Source organism: Taudactylus pleione, unplaced genomic scaffold, assembly GCF_031769625.1.
Source record: "Taudactylus pleione unplaced genomic scaffold, aTauple2 ptg000403l, whole genome shotgun sequence".
NCBI classification, from domain to species: domain Eukaryota; kingdom Metazoa; phylum Chordata; class Amphibia; order Anura; family Myobatrachidae; genus Taudactylus; species Taudactylus pleione.
In genome coordinates, this window is record NW_028284805.1 from 3,277,669 (window position 1) to 3,298,881 (window position 21,213).

A 21,213-nucleotide genomic window follows, 5' to 3' on the forward strand; every position below is an offset into this window, starting at 1 on the left:
TGATTACTATAACGGCCTCTCCTCACAGTCACAGCATGATCATGGGTATACTGTGTGACTTCTCTTATATACAGCAAGTTCTGATTACTATAACGTCCTCTCCTCACAGTCACAGTATGATCATGGGTATACTGTGTAACTTCTCTTATATACAGCAAGTTCTGATTACTATAACGTCCTCTACTCACAGTCACAGCATGATCATGGGTATACTGTGTGACTTCTCTTATATACAGCAAGTTCTGATTACTATAACGCCCTCTCCTCAGTCACAGCATGATCATGGGTATACTGTGTGACTTCTCTGATGTATAACTAGTTCTGATTTACATGTAAAACATATCCCACATTCAGAGCAAGAATACCGCCTCTCACCTGTTACTTCTCTGATGTACAACAAGTTCTATATTACTTCTACAAGCTTTCCCGCATTCCGAGCAAGAATATGGTCTCTCACCTGTATGAACTCTCTGATGTCTAACAATTTCTGATTTATATGTAAAATATTTCCCGCATTCAGAGCAGGAATATTTGGATGCTCCTGTGTGAATGATCTGATGCCTAACAAGTTGTGACTTTTGTTTAAAACATTTCCCACATTCCGAGCAGGGATATGGTCTCTCTCCTGTATGTATTCTCTGATGTCTAACAAGCATTGAACCTTGTGTAAAGCTTTTCCCACATTCAGAGCACGGATACGGTCTCTCTCCTGTGTGAATCCTCTGATGTATAACAAGTTTTGATTTACATAGAAAACATTTCCCACATTCAGAGCAGGAATATGGTCCCTCACCTGTGTGACTCCTCTGATGTATATCAAGTTCTGATTTACGTGCAAAAAATTTCCCACATTCAAAGCAGGATCCCTCACCTGTGTGACTTCTCTGATGTATATCAAGTTCTGATTTACGTGTAAAACATTTCCCACATTCAGAGCATGAATATGGTCTCTCACCTGTGTGACTTCTGTGATGTATAACGAGTTCTGATTTACATGCAAAACCTTTCCCACATTCAGAGCAGGAATATTTGTATTCTCCTGTGTGAACCATCTGATGTATAACAAGTTTCGACTTTTCTTTAAAACATTTCCCACATTCTGAGCAGGGATACGGTCTCGCTCCTGTGTGACTTCTCTGATGTATAACAAGTCCTGAATTACTAGCATACCCTTTCCCACATTCAGAGCAAGAATATGGTCTCTCACCTGTATGTACTCTCTGATGTTGAACAAGTTCTCTAGTAGTACAACACACTTTCCCACATTCCGAACAAGAATATGGACTCACTCCTGTATGTATTCTCTGATGTCTAACAAGTTCTGCATTAGATGTAAAACCTTTCCCACATTCAGAGCAGGTATATTTGTATTCTCCTGTGTGACTGATCTGATGCCTAACAAGGTGTGACTTTTGTTTAAAACATTTCCCACATTCTGAGCAACAATATGGTTTCTCTCCTGTATGTATTCTCTGATGTCTAACAAGTTCTATATTATTACTACACCCTTTCCCACATTCCGAGCAAGAATACGGTCTCTCTCCTGTATGAACTCTCTGATGTTTAACAAGTTCTGATTTACATGTCAAACCTTTCCCACATTCAGAGCAGGAATATTTGTATTCTCCTGTGTGAATGATCTGATGCCTAACAAGTTGTGACTTTAGTTTAAAACATTCCCCACATTCCGAGCAAGAATATGGCCTCTCTCCTGTATGACTTCTCTGATGTTTAACAAGTCCTGAATTAGTTTTATACACTTTTCCACATTCCGAGCAAGAATACGGTCTCTCGCCTATATGTATTCTCTTATGTACAAGTTCTGAATTAAGAGTGTCAGTGTGTGTGAGGTCTCCTCCATCACATGAGACTGATTCCTCCTTAGTATGAGTAAATGTATACTGTGTATGATATGTGGTTGTATAATTGTCAGTGTGTGTGAGGTCTCCTCCATCACATGAGGCTGATTCCTCCTTAGTATGTGTAGGTGTATAGTGTGTATGATATGTGGGTGTATATATGTCCGTGTCTGTGAGATTTCCTCGATCACATGAGGCCGATTCCTCCTTAGTATGTGTAGGTGTATACTGTGTATGATATGTGGGTGTATACATGTCAGTGTGTATGAGGTCTCCTCCATCACATGAGACTGATTCCTCCTTAGTATGACTAGATGTATACTGTGTATGATATGTGGGTGTATAATTGTCAGTGTGTGTGAGGTCTCCTCCATCACATGAGGCTGATTCCTCCTTAGTATGAGTAGGTGTATAGTGTGTATGATATGTGGGTGTATATATGTCAGTGTCGGTGAGATTTCCTCCATCACATGAGGCCGATTCCTCCTTAGTATGTGTAGGTGTATACTGTGTATGATATGTGGGTGTATATATGTCCGTGTCTGTGAGATTTCCTCGATCACATGAGGCTGATTGCTCCTTAGTATGAGATGGATCTTTAGAACGTTCTGTGGGTAAAAACACAGAGGTTAGAGTCATAAGATGTAATTGTCCAATTCACTCCACAGCATTAAACCCTCATTAAATTGAGAAAAAAAAACAAATAAAGCCCCCCAGGGTAGATATCCAGTTTATAGGGAGATGGAGATCCACTAAAGGATCCTTTGTACAGGAAGATGGAAATCTGCTTTAAGAAAATGCACTTCTTCAGGTACCGTGCTTAAGTCAATGGGTAGGATTCATTTCCGCATGATCTGAATAGCGCCGGGAAGGAGCTCTCGGAGGTATTTAATTATTATGTCGGAGAATGTCCATTCTCGCACCTTAAACATGGTGTTTAGTCACAAGAGCCGGCATTGCCCAGCGCGATGCTGTTTCCGCCACACTAAGGCCAGAAGACAGCATTGTATCTGTAGTATTCGCGGACTTCTGCTCGTACCCCAGGAGAGATGCAAGAGAGTCTTAGTCAGGCTAAACAGCGCACTTCTCCACTGTTTCCACTGCTTCATACATCTACCCCTCTGTGTGTGTGTCACTGCGTCACACATCTACCCCTCTGTGTGTGTCACTGCGTCACACATCTACCCCTCTGTGTGTGTCACTGCGTCATACATCTACCCCTCTGTGTGTCACTGCGTCATACATCTACCCCTCTGTGTGTGTCACTGCGTCATACATCTCCCTCTCTGTGTGTCACTGCGTCATACATCTCCCCCTCTGTGTGTGTCACTGCGTCATACATCTCCCCCTGTGTGTGTCACTGCTTCATACATCTCCCCCTCTATGTGTGTCACTGCTTCATACATCTCCCTCTCTGTGTGTGTCACTGCTTCATACATCTCCCCCTCTGTGTGTCACTGCGTCATACATCTACCCCTCTGTGTGTGTCACTGCTTCATACATCTACCCCTCTGTGTGTGTCACTGCTTCATACATATCCCCCTCTGTGTGTGTCACTGCTTCATACATCTCCCCTCTGTGTGTGTCACTGCGTCATACATCTACCCCTCTGTGTGTCACTGCGTCATACATCTACCCCTCTGTGTGTGTCACTGCGTCATACATCTACCCCTCTGTGTGTGTCACTGCGTCATACATCTACCCCTCTGTGTGTGTCACTGCTTCATACATCTCCCCCTCTGTGTGTGTCACTGCTTCATACATCTCCCCCTCTGTGTGTGTCACTGCTTCATACATCTACCCCTCTGTGTGTGTCACTGCGTCATACATCTACCCCTGTGTGTGTGTCGGGCCACTACTCTACGCATTATATCACAGAAAGACTTTCTGTATGGAAGTATATAAGTGAAGGGAATTCTTCAGTCAGTCAGATATGGTGACAGCGGCTATTTGGTGCACATGTTGAATTTATTTTGATAAAATGTAAATATATATCTTCCTGGTGAAAATTAAAAAATTTATATTTTCTTGGCCTTTACTATCAAGTAGTCGAACCATATAAATGTAACAATACGAAATTAAAAAAAAACAATTACACTTTAAATGGCCCTAAAGGAAGTATAATAGTAGCAACAAAATGTAAAACAATGTTGCCAGAGATTTCCAGAACTGTCTCCTGATCCAGAATTAGTAAAAGGATCCCCTACATTTGTGTCAGAGGCATTTAGGCTACAGACCTGTGTATTAGATGTCTCTATGAGCAAAGCTCCACGGTAAGAGGATCCTCAAGACAGACAGTAATATGGATACGGAACTTATGTGGACTGCAGCAATGTATCAGACAGGAGAAGAAGGGGCCAATTTACTGACCCTATGGCTGGGTTTCATGTCACTGAAAAGACTGAAGTCCCTGTAATTCTTCACACTGAAAACTGGACATTAGGAAAGCATAAATATGCCTCTACTTATGCCCAAGGCAGGAGTAGGAGAGAAGAGAAGGAAGATCAATCCACTCTAGAAACACTCTCAGAGGATGAGGGAATCCGTGACCGAGAAAAAAATTCCCAGAACAAAGCCCATCTGAAACCAGGTGTGTCAGGGTGGGCGTCCTGTGGGCCTAAAGGACATTGAAGAAATAGAGTTAACATGGGAAAGTTAAACCATAACTCAATTTCTCCTTCAGGGTCCACAGGGATAACCATGGGAGCACCCTAAAGCAGTTTCCCTAAGGGTGGGGTTGCTTTTGAGTAGGAAGGAGAATCCTGCCCCCAACGGAAGCATCCTGAGGCAAAAAAAATCAAAGGCAAAAACAAACCTAAGGAAGGTGTGGAACGGAAGCCCATGTGGCCACCCTGCACAATTGTCTAGCAGATGCACCACGGCAAAGCATACATGAAGATCTGACAAAGTGGAACCACACACTCCATTCAAATGATAAACCCGGGATAACACTTTTGGAAAGTAACTATCCGGGTACTGAGAACAACTCTGTCCTAGATAAAAAAATAAAACAAAAGCACCCAGACACCCCTAAAACCATAGGGTCATAACATCTGGATGAGCACTGTTTAAAAATAAGAGTGCTAAGCTCTGTGACAGATGCGGGTTGTGGAAGGCTTCCTCATCCTAATCAGAGCTAGAGAAACATTTGGCTCTTAAGAGGGATGACTCAAGAGCCACGCCCTCAAAGACAGACTAGGGAAGTCTGAGTGCAGACAAGGACCCTGTGCTAAAAGGTCCTGCCATAGAGGAAGTAGAAAGGGAAGGTCTATGGAAAGATTCTGGTGCCTGGGCCAGGCTGGAGCTATCACTATCACTGTGCCACCTTCCTGCCTTAATCTCCAGAGAACCCTTGGAAAAAGGGAGATCAGAGGAAAGAGGTAAGCGAGACTGAAGTCTCACCTCGCTGCCAGAGCATCCACGAAGGGGGCTAAGGGGTCTCTGGTCCTGAACCTGTACCTGGGGATCTTGTGGTTATGACATGAGGCCATGAGGTCTACGTCTGGCAAGCCCCATTTGACCACAAGGAGTTGAAAAACACCCGGGTGAAGAGCCCATTCTCCTGCGTGTATATCCTATGGCTTATGAAGTCCGCTTCCCAGTTGAGGACTCCAGGGATGAATACTGCAGAAATTGCCAGGAGATGACATTCAGTCCACATTAGGATATGTGCTACTTCCTCCATGGCTGCCCGACTTCGCGTTCCTCCCTGATGGTTGAGGTTGGCAGCTGTGGTCGCATTGTCGGACTGGATTTGGACCGACTTGCCCTGGAGAAGGTGTTGTGCCAAAGTGAGCACTCTGTACACTGCTCAAAGCTCCAGGGTATTTATGGGCAGGCGACTTTCCTACCTGGTTTATCCATCTTCCCTGAAAGGTATGACGACCTGTCACCACGCCCCATCCACGAAGGCTGGCATCCGTAGTGAGGAGCTCCCACTCTGGGATCCAGAAGGGGCAACCCTTGTCCAGATGAGATGTCTGCAGCCACTATGAGAGGGAAAGCCGCACCTCCTGGGAGGATCGTCTGGGACCGGATCAGATGATACTGGTCATTCCACCATGATAGAATCAGTTGTTAAAGAGGCCTGGAGTGGAACTGGCCATATTCCACCATATCGAAGGTGGATACCAGCGACCCCAGGACCTGCATTGCTGAGTGAATGAATACTCTTCGGTTGAGGAGAAATATGTGCATACACAATTGCAGTACAGAAATCTTGTCTGCTGGCAGAAAGATCCTTTGTACCCGAGAATCCAGGAATGCATACAGACGTACCATCCTGTGTTGAAGAGATCCAGGCAATGGTCAGCTGGAGAAGGCATTGTAAAACAGCCTGTGTGTGTCAAAATTAAGAGGTCATCTAGGTACGGCAGGATTCTGACACCTTGACGCCTCAGGTAGGCCGTCATAATTGCCATTATCTTGGTAAAGACCCGAAGGGCCATTACCAGACCAGAAGGCAGTGCCCGAAATTGGTAATGTTGCTGCAGAACAGCAAACCGCAGAAATCATTGGTGGGATGGCGTAATAGGCACATGCAGATATGCATCCTGAATGTCCAGGGAAACCATAAAATCCCCAGGTTCCATTGCCATAATGATAGTTCGTAGAGTTTCCATACGGAACTTGGGCACCCGGATAAACCTGTTGAAAGATTTGAGATTCACAATAGGCCGGTGAGAACCATTGGGCTTCTGAATCAAAAAGAGAGTGGAATAGAAACTAGTTTCTCGAAGATCCGAATGAACAGGTATTACCACACTTAAGCTTAGCATGTAGTAAATGGCTTTCTCGAAGGCTTGGGCCTTGATGGGGTCTAATGGAAGACCTGTACAATAAAAAATAAAAAAAAATAGCTGGGGAGGACGTCTCTGGAAAGTGAGAGCGTATCCATGAGAGACCACTTCTCTGACCCAGGCGTCTGTGGTTGTCTGATGCGATGAGTCAGCGAACCGCAGAAGTCGGTCTCCCACCCTGGGATCCCCCAGGAGGAGGCCCACCCCATCAGGCGGAGGGACTGTCACCAAACTTAGGAGCTGGATGTCTGGCCGCCCAAGGCTGCTTAGATCTAGACTTGATGGTCTTGTTTGAAGCAGGGTGCCTTGGAAAGGACTGTCCTTGTGCCTTACCTTAGGGACGAAAGGCCCACCTATTAGGCTTAGGGGTAGCTGCTTATTGTAAAAAGGCATATTTTGAGGTTGGCAGATTAGCCACAATCTTGTCCAACTCTGCGTCAAACAGTCTCCAAAGAAGGGTAAGGATTCGGGCGCCTTCTTGGATTCCGTGTCCGCTGTCCAAGATATAGCCGAAGGACTCTGTGGGCGACTACCGAGGTCGCAGATGCTTTAGAAGAATTCAGTATTTAACGCAGCTTCTCCCAAATAAGAGGTCGCTTCCCGCATATTGGAGACAAAGGCCAGCTGGTTTCTGATGACATGCTTTCTTCAAGTGCATGTATCCATCTTTCAATAGCCTTAGCTACCCAGGCTGCGGCCATAGCACCAGAAAATGAGTGAACATACTTAAGAGAAGTTTATAGTTTTTTATCTGTAGCATCCTTAAGGGAAGATGTGGAGGGTATAGGCAATGTAGAGCTTTTAACTAATTATGCCACATGAGAATACACGGTAGGAGGGACTTCCCATTTAGTACACTCACCAGGTGGGAAAGGGTAAAAATGAGAGTTATGGTAACACTTACCTTTTTTAACTCTCTTTCTTCGAAGTCCATAGGGTCCACACGGAGACCTTGGGGTGTAGATGGTGGATGAGGAAACCGGGCACAATGCAGATAAAGCTTTTAGCTCCCAGGATACACTGGTCAACTCTCCCTATACCCCGCCCCCGAGCCAGGGGCACCTCAGTTTTGTGACAAGTCAAAGGCCGGAGGAGGATGAGAGAAGGAAGACAGAAAATCGGTGACCAGAACAAAGCCCATCTGAAGCCAGGTGCGTCGGGACGGGTGCCCTGTGGACCCTATGGACTTCGAAGATAGAGTTAACAAAAGGTAAGTTTTACCATAACTCATTTTCTTCTTCAGGGTCCATAGGCTCCACAGGGAGACCTTGGGGATGTCCCAAACCAGTCCTTTAAAGGTGGGGACGCTCCTGCGCTGAGAGGAGAATCCGGCACCCAAAGGACGCATCCTGGAGAGGCGAAGGTATCAAAAGCATAGAACCTCAGAAAAGTATGGACAGAGGATCACGGGGTCGCTTTACAGCTCGGTGCCACGGCGAGCCGCCCACGAGGGACCCACAGACCGAGTAGAATGAGCAGTAACAGAAGCTGTAACAGGAAGACCCGACTGCGTATAAGCCTGTGAGATTGTCATACGGAGCCATCTAGCCAATGTTAGTTTCTTTTTTTTTTAAAGGTTGTATGTTACAGCGCTCTTATGGAATTCACTAGGCTAATTGTTCTGAGTAGCAGCTTAGCTTGTGAGGCGTCCTCTCACGTTTTATGACGCAATGATATGTTTCTGCACCAATGGTAATAAGAAACAAAGGGGGGGAGTATAGTATACGTTCTATGATATGGTCTCAGTGGGCATACCTGGGTGTCCTCTGTAGCTTGTAGCAGTCAATAATACTCTAGTGTTAGTGTCCTGTACGTGAGGTTGGTAAGTAGTGTTCTGGCGGGGTGGCGTCCCATACCCCCAGGTGCACTTACTTACTCTCGACGTCCTCTATGCACACCTCCTGGTGTGCTGCGTCCTCTTGCGTTCTCCTTCAGGTATCTCCTGGTAGTTGGTGTCCCGTGTCCTCCTCCTTGTCAGCGTTCTCGCTGCTGCTATGCCTGTGCTACTATCCACACTGCTTTAGCCGCGAGACTTCTGGGTGATGCGATCTCATGAGATCTCGCGGCGCCCGGGCTCAGCATCATGTGCAGTGGCTCTACTCGGTTGTGCTGCCAAGGAGACTTCTGGTGGCTTCTGAGGGCTTGTCAGTGGGTGCAGGTAGGTAGTGGTGTCATTATTCTCCTAGGAGGAGAATAACGACACCGCTAACTACCTACACCCACTGACAAACCCTGAGTGGTAAAGGTGTAACCGGTCGTCTTTCCTTATTTTCACATGGACTTCTGGAGTTGGCAGACACTGCATAACAATGGAACCACAGGTGGAACCGCAGAAGAGGACAGAGAAGTAGGTTTGGAGAGAAGAGATGGAATATGTATAAGAAAGTTGGACTCATGGTAATGGTTACTGAGGTCAAATACTGCCCAGAGCCACCAAATTGGTGAACAAATCCTTTGAGATGTGAGGCCACGGTCTTTCTGGGATGGGTAGAGGGAGTGATGGACTGAGCAGAGACAAGGATACTTACTCCCTCTTATGGCTTCTGCTGACTGCCAGAAAAATTCCTTGAACCAAACATATAGGTAGTGATCTAACAAGCCAGACAGCTCACGAATATGATGTCAAATAAGATAACTGGCCATTGGGTTGGGAGTACAGACCCAGAATTGTAAAAATCTTGGCCGGGAAGGTGATTCTCCATTAACAACTGGGAAAGCACAGGAAAGAGGGAAGAAGACCAAGACAGCATTAAAGCATGCAGCAGTAGCCATCTGGAAGATGCAATATTCAGATACTACATGCAGGAAGGGAACGCAACATATGTCCACATATACTGCAAGTCCTATGATCTGCAGACAATACCAAGCCTATGGTAACTGTGACCAGATGGCCTTATTCCACTGGCTGGTACACATTGTGGGGAGGTTACTTATTCCTGAATGGGTTACTTTGTCACTAATGCTGCACAAGGATTCCCTCCATCAGCAGCCACCTATTACTGACACCTCCGACTGCTTTGCACAAGGGTAACTCGCTGCCACCAGGCTCCTACACTGGCACCGCTTGCTTCTTGGTTATTGTTGTAACCCAGCTGTAACACCTCCAGGTTGGTGCCTGAAAATCCTCCACTGGCCACTTACTATGGATCATCCTCAGGATAGGCAAAGTACAGATCAGCGTATTGTGCTAAGCTGGTAGGCACAGTATAAAAGCATATACAGGCGTCTTTTGAAGCAGGAAAAGCTTTATTTGCGCCATTAATTTTTTTTTTTAAAAAGGTACAAGAAATATCACATCATGCAGATGTTCTTGGCCGTTCAGATGATACACCCCATGTTCAAAGGATCTACACATTTGAGCTCTCAGAGCCCTTCTTTGAGTTTTAAAAGTGATGTTGCCCATAGCAACCAATCGCATTCTAGCTATTATCTTCCAGAAGGTGCTAGTTAAATGTTAAGTAGAATCTGATTGGTTGCTATGGGCAACATCACATTTAAAACTCACTTCTAAAAACTCTGTTTAGTAAATTTACCCCAAAGTCTCTTCCCATCGCTCAGGGAATGAATTACAACAATGTGTCAGAGGTAAGAATGACATCTCTTGTAGTGATATATGACAAATACCAGAGAGTGTGGGGAGGAGACTGGTCAGATCTCTGGGCTGGTAACACACAGTGACATGATGTGAGGGGGAGAGCAGGAGTATAATAGGGGCTGATGGCTCTCGACTCCCCCAATGGGCAGATGCTATGTCCTCATTGGTCTGTAGTGACAGAGGAGGGTGTAGGATAAGAGAGTGCTGTAGTGACAGAGGAGGGTGTAGGATAAGAGATTGCTGTAGTGACCGAGGAGGGTGTAGGATAAGAGATTACTGTAGTGACCGAGGAGGGTGTAGGATAAGAGAGTGCTGTAGTGACAGAGGAGGGTGTAGGATAAGAGAGTGCTGTAGTGACAGAGGAGGGTGTAGGATAAGAGAGTGCTGTAGTGACAGAGGAGGGTGTAGGATAAGAGAGTGCTGTAGTGACAGAGGAGGGTGTAGGATAAGAGATTACTGTAGTGACAGAGGAGGGTGTAGGATAAGAGAGTACTGTAGTGACAGAGGAGGGTGTAGGATAAGAGAGTGCTGTAGTGACAGAGGAAGGTGTAGGATAAGAGAGTGCTGTAGTGACAGAGGAAGGTGTAGGATAAGAGAGTGCTGTAGTGACAGAGGAGGGTGTAGGATAAGAGAGTGCTGTAGTGACAGAGGAGGGTGTAGGATAAGAGATTGCTGTAGTGACAGAGGAGGGTGTAGGATAAGAGAGTGCTGTAGTGACATAGGAGGGTGTAGGATAAGAGAGTGCTGTAGTGACAGAGGAGGGTGTAGGATAAGAGAGTGCTGTAGTGACAGAGGAGGGTGTAGGATAAGAGATTACTGTAGTGACAGAGGAGGGTGTAGGATAAGAGATTACTGTAGTGACAGAGGAGGGTGTAGGATAAGAGAGTGCTGTAGTGACAGAGGAAGGTGTAGGATAAGAGAGTGCTGTAGTGACAGAGGAAGGTGTAGGATAAGAGAGTGCTGTAGTGACAGAGGAGGGTGTAGGATAAGAGAGTGCTGTAGTGACATAGGAGGGTGTAGGATAAGAGAGTGCTGTAGTAACAGAGGAGGGTGTAGGAGAAGAGATTGCTGTAGTGACCGAGGAGGGTGTAGGATAAGAGATTACTGTAGTGACCGAGGAGGGTGTAGGATAAGAGAGTGCTGTAGTGACAGAGGAGGGTGTAGGATAAGAGAGTGCTGTAGTGACAGAGGAGGGTGTAGGATAAGAGATTACTGTAGTGACAGAGGAGGGTGTAGGATAAGAGAGTGCTGTAGTGACAGAGGAAGGTGTAGGATAAGAGAGTGCTGTAGTGACAGAGGAAGGTGTAGGATAAGAGAGTGCTGTAGTGACAGAGGAGGGTGTAGGATAAGAGAGTGCTGTAGTGACAGAGGAAGGTGTAGGATAAGAGAGTGCTGTAGTGACAGAGGAGGGTGTAGGATAAGAGAGTGCTGTAGTGACAGAGGAGGGTGTAGGATAAGAGATTGCTGTAGTGACATAGGAGGGTGTAGGATAAGAGAGTGCTGTAGTAACAGAGGAGGGTGTAGGATAAGAGATGGCTGTAGTGACAGAGGAGGGTGTAGCATAAGAGATTGCTGTAGTGACAGAACAAGGAGAATATGTGACTGTTCTGTACTTAGTGATTATTACTCACCTGTGCTGATAGCTGTAGGGATTTCCTCCTCCTTACACTGCTGATCACCCATCACATACGTCTCTTCTTCTACCATTAGGTTTTCTACTTTAGTAAGTTCTTCAACCTGAATATCCCACAAGACAATACAAATAACATACATATAATAATGACTGATTTAATTCTGAGTAAACAGAAGACATCAGTGTATGAGACCCGCACAGCTGTCCTACAGATCATATACTGTAGCGTCACTTTGGTATTGGGCAACTCCCTGAATTTCACCTACCTGATCCTCCTGTAGGACACTGTGATTCTCCTCTGTATCATCCTGGGAATAAAGAGGACGGGGACATCTCTCTGGGGTATTTCTGTTACTGGCTCCATCTGTAGGACACACACAGTGACTGATTACACTGTATATATGTAATTATCAGATGATGTGTATATAGGTGGCCCCATAGCTGCTCTCCCCATTACAATACATGACAGTCTCCTCTTACCCAGTGATGTGAGGGGCCGGTGATTCTCCATCATCACGTCCTTGTACAAACTCCTGTGTCCTTCTATATACTCCCACTCCTCTATGGAGAAATAGACAGTGACGTCCTCACACCTTATAGGAACCTGACACACACAATGATACAGTCATCACCCAGACACATCCCCTGGTGTTACTGTATAATGTCCCATTCCCAGCAGTCACCTCTCCAGTCATCACCCAGACACATCCCCTGGTGTTACTGTATAATGTCCCATTCCCAGCAGTCACCTCTCTGGTCATCACCCAGACACATCCCCTGGTGTTACTGTATAATGTCCCATTCCCAGCAGTCACCTCTCCGGTCATCACCCAGACACATCCCCTGGTGTTACTGTATAATGTCCCATTCTCAGCAGTCACCTCTCCGGTCATCACCCAGACACATCCCCTGGTGTTACTGTATAATGTCCCATTCCCAGCAGTCACCTCTCCGGTCATCACCCAGACACATCCCCTGGTGTTACTGTATAATGTCCCATTCCCAGCAGTCACCTCTCCGGTCATCACCCAGACACATCCCCTGGTGTTACTGTATAATGTCCCATTCCCAGCAGTCACCTCTCCGGTCATCACCCAGACACATTCCCTGGTTTTACTGTATAATGTCCCATTCCCAGGAGTCACCTCTCCGGTCATCACCCAGACACCTCCCCTGGTGTTACTGTATAATGTCCCATTCCCAGCAGTCACCTCTCCGGTCATCACCCAGACACCTCCCCTGGTGTTACTGTATAATGTCCCATTCCCAGCAGTCACCTCTCCGGTCATCACCCAGACACCTCCCCTGGTGTTACTGTATAATGTCCCATTCCCAGCAGTCACCTCTCCGGTCATCACCCAGACACCTCTCCTGGTGTTACTGTATAATGTCCCATTCCCAGCAGTCACCTCTCCGGTCATCACCCAGACACCTCCCCTGGTGTTACCGTATAATGTCCCATTCCCAGCAGTCACCTCTCCGGTCATCACCCAGACACATCCCCTGGTGTTACCGTATAACGTCCCATTCCCAGCAGTCACCTCTCCAGTCAGCAGCTGAATGATCTTGTTGGCGAGTTCCAGGATCTTCTGGTCATTGTGTCACTCATGTATCAGTGAGTGAGGTGGAGGCACCGTGATGGGGCTCTGGGTCCTGCTCAGTCCTCCTGACACACGGGGACGGCTGCTGGGTGTCTAACACTCACCGGATGTCTTCTTCACTACTGTGTAATCCTGTATATTGAGAGACATTAATGTATAGACTGTGACATTCCAAGAATTACCCAACTCCCCAGTCAGGTCCCTGTGTTAGTAATAGAGATAATAGTGATGTCACTGTGACACTCCCAGACTCCCTCACCCCCCAGTCAGGTCCCTGTGTTAGTAATAGAGATAATAATGATGTCACTGTGACTCTCCCAGACTCCCTCACCCACCAGTCATTACTGTACCAATGATGGTTATCACCGATGGTACCATCGATGGAAAACCACCGATGGCAATCCCTAGAAAATAGAGACACTACAAGACCAGTCTGAACTTGCCAGTTGCAGGGTTAGTGCAAGAAGGGTTGAACTGCAGTTATTTAATATTTTTTTTTACTCCTGTTCCCAAAGGCTTCCCCCAAAAAAGAAAAACTTCTGCCAAAGAGAGATTGTATTTAAGTGTATAACATACTTTATGTACAAAAAAAATTAAACAAACTTTTTTTTAGATATTAAAAGGTCAATGGTCACATCATGTGACCTTGAAATGTAAAAGTCAATATTTAAATATAAAACTTATTTTTTTTTTTTTTTTTTTTACATTCAGCTTCAAAACAGGACCAAAGTGAAGCTTTAGCCACAATTAGAAGCAAAGTTGCCCAGGTCACACATAACACACAGTAATCACTACACACAGGTCCCACGTACCACGCGCTGATCACTACACACAGGTCCCACGTACCATGCGCTGATCACTATACACAGGTCCCACGTACCACACACTGATCACTCCACACAGGTCCCACGTACCACGCGCTGATCACTATACACAGGTCCCACGTACCACGCGCTGATCACTATACACAGGTCACACGTACCACGCGCTGATCACTATACACAGGTCCCACGTACCACGCGCTGATCACTATACACAGGTCATACGTACCACGCGCTGATCACTATACACAGGTCACACGTACCACGCGCTGATCACTATACACAGGTCACATAACACAGTAATCACTACACACAGGTCCCACGCGCTGATCACTATACACAGGTCACACGTACCACGCGCTGATCGCTCCACACAGCTCCCACGTACCATGTGCTGATCGCTCCACACGGGTCCCACATACCACGTGCTGATCACTATACACAGGTCCCACGTGCTGATCACTATACACAGGTCCCACGTACCACGCGCTGATCACTCCACACAGGTCCCACGTACCACGCGCTGATCACTATACACAGGTCCCAAGTACCACGCGCTGATCACTATACACAGGTCACACGTACCACGCGCTGATCACTATACACAGGTCACACGTACCACGCGCTGGTCACTATACACAGGTCACACGTACCACGCGCTGATCACTATACACAGGTCACACGTACCACGCGGTGATCACTATACACAGGTCATATTGGTACTACACCTGATAATACTGAGCTCCTAAATCCAGGTGCTGATGGTCTCTCTCAGGGTCGGAAGTAAAGATGTTTGTGGAGAGTGTGTACATGTGCTATCAGATATGGAGGAGGACTTAAATCTAAACACTAGAGGTAGTGTATGTAAATGTATAAATTTCTCTCATTACGGACATTTTCCTGAAGACCATCATTTACTTTGAAACATGAGCGGTCTTACACATAATGGCGCCTGTACAGGAGACATCATATTACCAAATGTAACTCTTCTGCAGCATTCTTTGTATAAGACGTCTGTGTGGCTGCTGATTGGTTGTTATGTGTAAACAATATTACCCATGATCCTCTCCTGTTGGTGATGTGTGTAATGTATCTGTGTTGTGGTCAGTGTCTGTCTCTTCTCTACCCCAGGGGGCAGGGTGACCTGTGGCACTCCAGCTGCTGAGGAACTACACATCCCAGCATGCCCTATAACAGCAGTACTGTGGGAGAGCATGCTGGGATGTGTAGTTCCCCAGCAGCTGGGGTGGCTGCCCCTGGTGTAATGTGACAGAGATAGGATGTGATAAGAGGTCTCTGTGTTATACACAGCTGTCACCTAAGCTGCCATCATATATGTTATCATTGGGAATGTTCCTGTTAGTGAGTACAGAGCAGCCCCACAGTACAGCACATCTCATGCATGTATGTATGTGTTATGTGCTGCAGCTCTCGCTGTCTCTCTCTCTTATTATAGGTTATTATGTAGTAACGCAGAGACACAAACTTTCCTGTTGGCCAAGTGGTAAAACAAACCGGCGTCACTGCGGCACATACAGGAGGAGAATGGGACACGGGTATGTGTAAGGGAGGGAGCTGTGTCATACATGCCGACGTCTGTAACAGCCCCTCTGGGGGAGTCCTGTGGGGGGGGACCCTCTGATAGGGACGTGGTGCCGTGTTCAGGTCATCGCGGCTCTCAGCATCTTACAGCAGGGAGTTGGGGTAGGGTCACCACCTGTCCGGGATTCCTCCAGACAGTCCGGAAACCAGAAGATCTGTCCGGAGGACCTTTAATCCCAGATGGGCAGTTCCTGTAAATCTCCTGGGGGCGGCACCAGAACACTACTGACAGTCAGTGCACCCACCTCCCGCTGATCTGCAGCCTGCGCAATGGTACACACATAGATCCTCTTCCCTCTGAGAGCAGGTGATGGCCGGGCATGGGGGCGGAGCTTCTGATGGCAGGTGCCAGGCGGGGTCACCCAGGCAGCAACTGGGGGTGAGAGAGAGAAGAGCCCAGGATGTATAGAATCTGATGCTCCCATGGCGGATATATATAATGCATATTTTCCAAAACTGCCGGTACTCTCAGTACATAGAGCAGCTGTCTCAGGTCCTGGATAAGCAAACAAATAAATGTTTTGTCTGTACCTGTGTGTGTATATATATATATATATATATAGATAGATAGATATACATACACACTGTCCTCAAAATTCTACACACAATACCCCATAATGACAACGTGTGAGAAGTTTTTTTTATATTTTTGAAAATTTAATTTAGAAAAACCTAAGAAATCACATGTACATAAGTATTCACAGCCTTTGCCCAATACTTTGTTGATGCACCTGTGGCAGCAATTATAGCCTCAAGTCTTTTTTAATATGCCACAAGCTTGGCACACCTATCTTTGGGCAGTTTCGCCCATTCTTCTTTGCAGCAGGGGAGGCGTCGGTGCACAGCCATTTTCAGATCTCTCCAGAGATGTTCAATTGGATTCAAGTCTGGGCTCTAGCTGGGCCACTCAAGGACATTCACAGAGTTGTCCTGAAGCCACTCCTTTGATATCTTGGCTGTGTGCTTAGGGTCATTGTCCTGCTGAAGGATGAACCGTCGCCCAAGTCTGAGGTCAAGAGCGCTCTGGAGCAGGTTTTCATCCAGGATGTCTCTGTACATTGCTGTATTCATCTTTCCCGCTATCCTGACTAGTTTCCCAGTTCCTGCCGCTGAAAAACATCCTTACAGCATGATGCTGCCACCACCATGCTTCACTGTAGGGATGGTATTGGCCTGGTGATGAGCGGTGCCTGGTTTGCTCCACACATAAGGCCTGGCATTCACGCCAAAGAGTTCACTCTTTGTTTGTCATGGTCTGAGAGCCCTTCAGGTGCATTTTGGCAAACTGCAGGCGGCCTGGCATGTGCTTTTTACTAAGAAGTGGTTTCTGTCTGGCCACTCTACCATACAGGCCTGATTGGTGGATTGCTGAAGAGATGGTTGTCCTTCTGGAAGGTTCTCCTCTCTTCAAAGAGGAATGCTGTAGCTCTTTCAGAGTGACCATCCGGTTCTTGGTCACCTCCCTGACTAGCGCCCTTCTCCCCCGATTGCTCAGTTTAGACGGCCAGCCAACTCTAGGAAGAGTCCTGTGGTGGTTCCGAACTTCTTCCATTTACGGATGATGCAGGTCACTGTGCTCATTGGGACCTTCAGAGCAGCAGATATTTTTCAGTACCCTTCAAATCTGTTGTGCCTTGAGACAATCCTGTCTCGGAGGTCTACAGACAATTCCTTGGACTTCAGGCTTGGTTTGTGCTCTGACATGCACTGTCAAGTGTGGGACCTTATATAGACAGGTGCGTGCCTTTCAAAATCATGTCCATACAACTGAATATACCACAGGTTTTTTTTTTTTTTTTTTAATTTAAGTTTGCAAACATCTCAAAAAAACATTTTACACGTCATTATAGGGTATTGGGTGTAGAATGTTGAGGACAAACAAGAAAATATATATATATATATATATATATATATATATATAACAGTCCTTTGTAAACCTCCCTTTAAAAATCCTGCCTTTGCAGGGGGCTTTGAGGCTGGCAGGAGGCAGCAGGACAATGGTATAGATACTGGGTAGCTTGGTTTTTCACTATTTAAACTTGCTATTTATTTAAGTAAACTGAACGTTCTATTTAATATCCTCCTTTTTCCCCAATTCAAATTGCTGAGAGATTTAGGCTATCGGGGTCAGTGTGGGAACTATGTGATTCTAGCAAATCCCCAGGAAGAAGGATATAAAATTGATGAAAATCATAGGCGTCAAAGTGAGGAAATGGGGGCAAGGGGGCGGCTCGCCTCCCTCCCAAACATTTGAAAGGCACCGGCCACAGACGGTCAGGACTGTGCTTTATAGCAATAGGCTGCACTGTGCACTGCAAGGAGGAGGAGGTGTAATGTATAGTCTCTAAGCTAATAGACCGCACATTACATCTCCTCCTCCTCTGTGCGGTGCTCAGCAACTGACCATCCATGGCCGCTGCTCCAGTCTAGTCTCTATGTAGGCGTGATGGTTGCCCAGGACCATAAGATAACTAAAATTGTGGTGCACAGCTTGGCATCACAGGCAAGGGGGGGGGGGGGGAGTTTAAAGCCTGGCATTGCAGGCAGGTGAGATGAGTGGTGGACAGCCTGACATCACAGGGATGGTGAGTGGGGCACAGTCTGGCATTGCAGGGGGAGGGTGAGTAGTGCACAGTCTGGCATTGCATGGAGGGTGAGTAGTGCACAGTCTGGCATTGCATGGAGGGTGAGTAGTGCACAGTCTGGCATTGCATGGAGGGTGAGTAGTGCACAGTCTGGCATTGCAGGGGGAGGGTGAGTAGTGCACAGTCTGGCATTGCATGGGGGGGTGAGTAGTGCACAGTCTGGTATTGCAAGGGGAGGGTGAGTAGTGCACAGTCTGGCATTGCATGGGGGGGTGAGTAGTGCACAGTCTGGCATTGCATGGGGGGATGAGTAGTGCAGTCTGGCATTGCATGGGGGGGTGAGTAGTGCACAGTCTGGCATTGCAGGGGGGGTGAGTAGTGCACAGTCTGGCATTGCAGGGGGAGGGTGAGTGGGGCACAGTCTGGCATTGCATGGGGGGGTGAGTAGTGCACAGTCTGGCATTGCATGGGGGGGGTGAGTGGTGTACAGTCTGGCATTGCATGGGGGGGTGAGTAGTGCACAGTCTGGCATTGCATGGGGGGGTGAGTGGTGTACAGTCTGGCATTGCATGGGGGGGAGGTGAGTGTTGGACATCCTGGCATCACAGGGGGACGAGTGGGGTACAGCCTGGCATTGCAATAGGTGGTGTGGGGTGAGTGTTGGATATCCTGGCATCACAGGGGGATGAGTGGGGTACAGCCTGGCATTGCAGGTGATGAGGGGAGCAGAGTGGTATAAATCCAAGGCTTGCAGGGAAGGGTGCACAGCTGGTACAGGTGTATGAACATTACACCATCACACTGAAAACCTTAGCCAGCCATGTAGCAGTGCCTGGCCTGACCTGTGTGCAGGCTTCTTAGGGTTAAAAGCTTAGTAAGAGTTAAAAAAAAGTGTTTAAAAGACGCTGTGGGGTCCCCCCTGGATCCATAACCAGTCCTGGACCTATCAGCCTGGCCTGCTCATGAAAAATCAGAAGTAAAATCTGCATGGGGTTCCCCTACTATGCCCTAACCAGCACCAGACGGAACCAGTTAGGGTGGTAATGCCACAGCAAGAAGACGCAGTGTGGGGTCTTCCTGCCAAAGCATTAAACCAGCCCCCAAATTGGTCAGCCCAGGGCTGGCAATCCTTAGAAAGTGGGGATCCCCCCACCCAAAAAAAGGTTTCCCCCTCCCAAGCAACAACAAGCTCAGGGCCCTTCCCTGCATCCCTGGAGGCAGTGGGTGTTTTTCACAGTGGGACTACAGGTACCAGCAAGCCTGCCTTGCGGCACTTGTAGAACTGGCACCGGGATGCAATCGGGAAGCCGACTGACGTAAGCCCGACAGCCGGCTTCCCAACTGCATTATCCCGACGAGGGTTAAATGACAGGCATCTAAATCTAGACGCCTGTGGGCGCCGCCAGCGGACAGCCGCGGGGGGGAGGGTTAGGTTTAGGGCTCCTGGGGGGGACTTAGGGTTAAGCACCCCCCCCGGGAGGGTTAGGCTCGGGGGAGGGAGGGTTAGGCACACCCCGGGGAAAGGTTTGGGTTAGGCACCCCCCAGTGGGACTTAGGTTCAGGCAGCGGGGAAGGGGGGGGGGTAGGCATTTAGAGGGGAGGTTAGGGTTAGGCACCCATAAGGAGAGTTAGGGTTAAGGGGGTTAGGTTAGTAGATACTTACCTTAGGATGATCAGGATTTCCAGCGCTGTCGGGCTTCTGCTGCCGGGCTCTGCTGTTTTGTCGGGCTGCCGGGATTCGAACTCCCGGCCATGTGGCCGCTGAGATATCATACCGATTCCCTGGTACCGGTATGCCCACTGTGGAAAAAATATATTTTTTAAAACTACAATACATACACATCAAATACTTTATTATTTTATTACACATTCACTGACCCGTACTCACTCTAGCAAGTGATGATGACATCTTGAGAAGGTCTCTGGCATCCAGGAGTCGAAACACATTGACAGCACTTACACACTACCCTTACCTGCTCCGTACACCTGCTTGACTCTTGAAGCTATCAGCAATACCACATGTAGGTTCCGGTAACTACCTTTTGTGGGCACACTCAGCCGCACACTAACAGTTTGCCAGACCTCTGTCATGTGAGTACAAAGGCATAATAAGGGATTACCCTTTCACCTCTCCGTTCCTGCCGTCATGGCAACTAATTGCCGGACATTTGCTCCCTGCCTCGTCACATAACTAGGGTTAGCACCATCATAGCTGGGACGGCCCTGATTCAGAGCGAGCGCACTGTCAGAGCGTCCGGCTCTGAATCAGGGCCACTGTTCCTGGTTTATTTTTATCTTCTCAGGAGAGTTTTCAGCACAAACTCCTATCACTTGCTGCTATGTCAATGTAACTATTTTATTATAGTGTCGGGATTCTCCTTGTGGTTTTCCACTAATAGTCTGACATGTGGGTAAGACAGGAACCAGCTTGTAGGGTCAGGACACCAGGTTCAGTAACAGTCCGGGGAATGGTCAGGACACACTGAGGTGAAGGATCATAGAACAGGGGATAAGTTAAAGGTCAGGTAAACAGGAAATCCACATAGTAAATGATCACAAGGACACTAGTAAAGGAGAACTAATGCTCTGGCACCGTACTGAGAGCTCGGTAGGATGGAATAGGTTAGGTATTTGGAACTGAGCAGAAAACATGAATTTAGCTGTCTCATGAGCTCAGTTTTAAAAAGACTGGAATTTCAAAAAGTGTTCTCACTAGGG

General features: G+C 47.3%; 1 protein-coding gene across 1 annotated transcript in view; it reads right to left on the bottom strand.

The window, feature by feature from the left end:
* Positions 1 to 260: 260 nt before the first annotated feature.
* LOC148506465 (uncharacterized) overlaps positions 261 to 21,213 on the bottom strand; it is a 54,115-nt gene continuing 33,162 nt past the window's right edge. The window contains 5 exon segments of the mRNA XM_088446737.1: positions 261 to 380; positions 382 to 2,467; positions 11,885 to 11,990; positions 12,153 to 12,250; positions 12,367 to 12,447. Of these exon segments, the coding sequence (XP_088302863.1) occupies positions 281 to 380; positions 382 to 2,467; positions 11,885 to 11,990; positions 12,153 to 12,250; positions 12,367 to 12,400 (2,424 nt within the window). The 5' untranslated portion in view covers positions 12,401 to 12,447 and the 3' untranslated portion in view covers positions 261 to 280.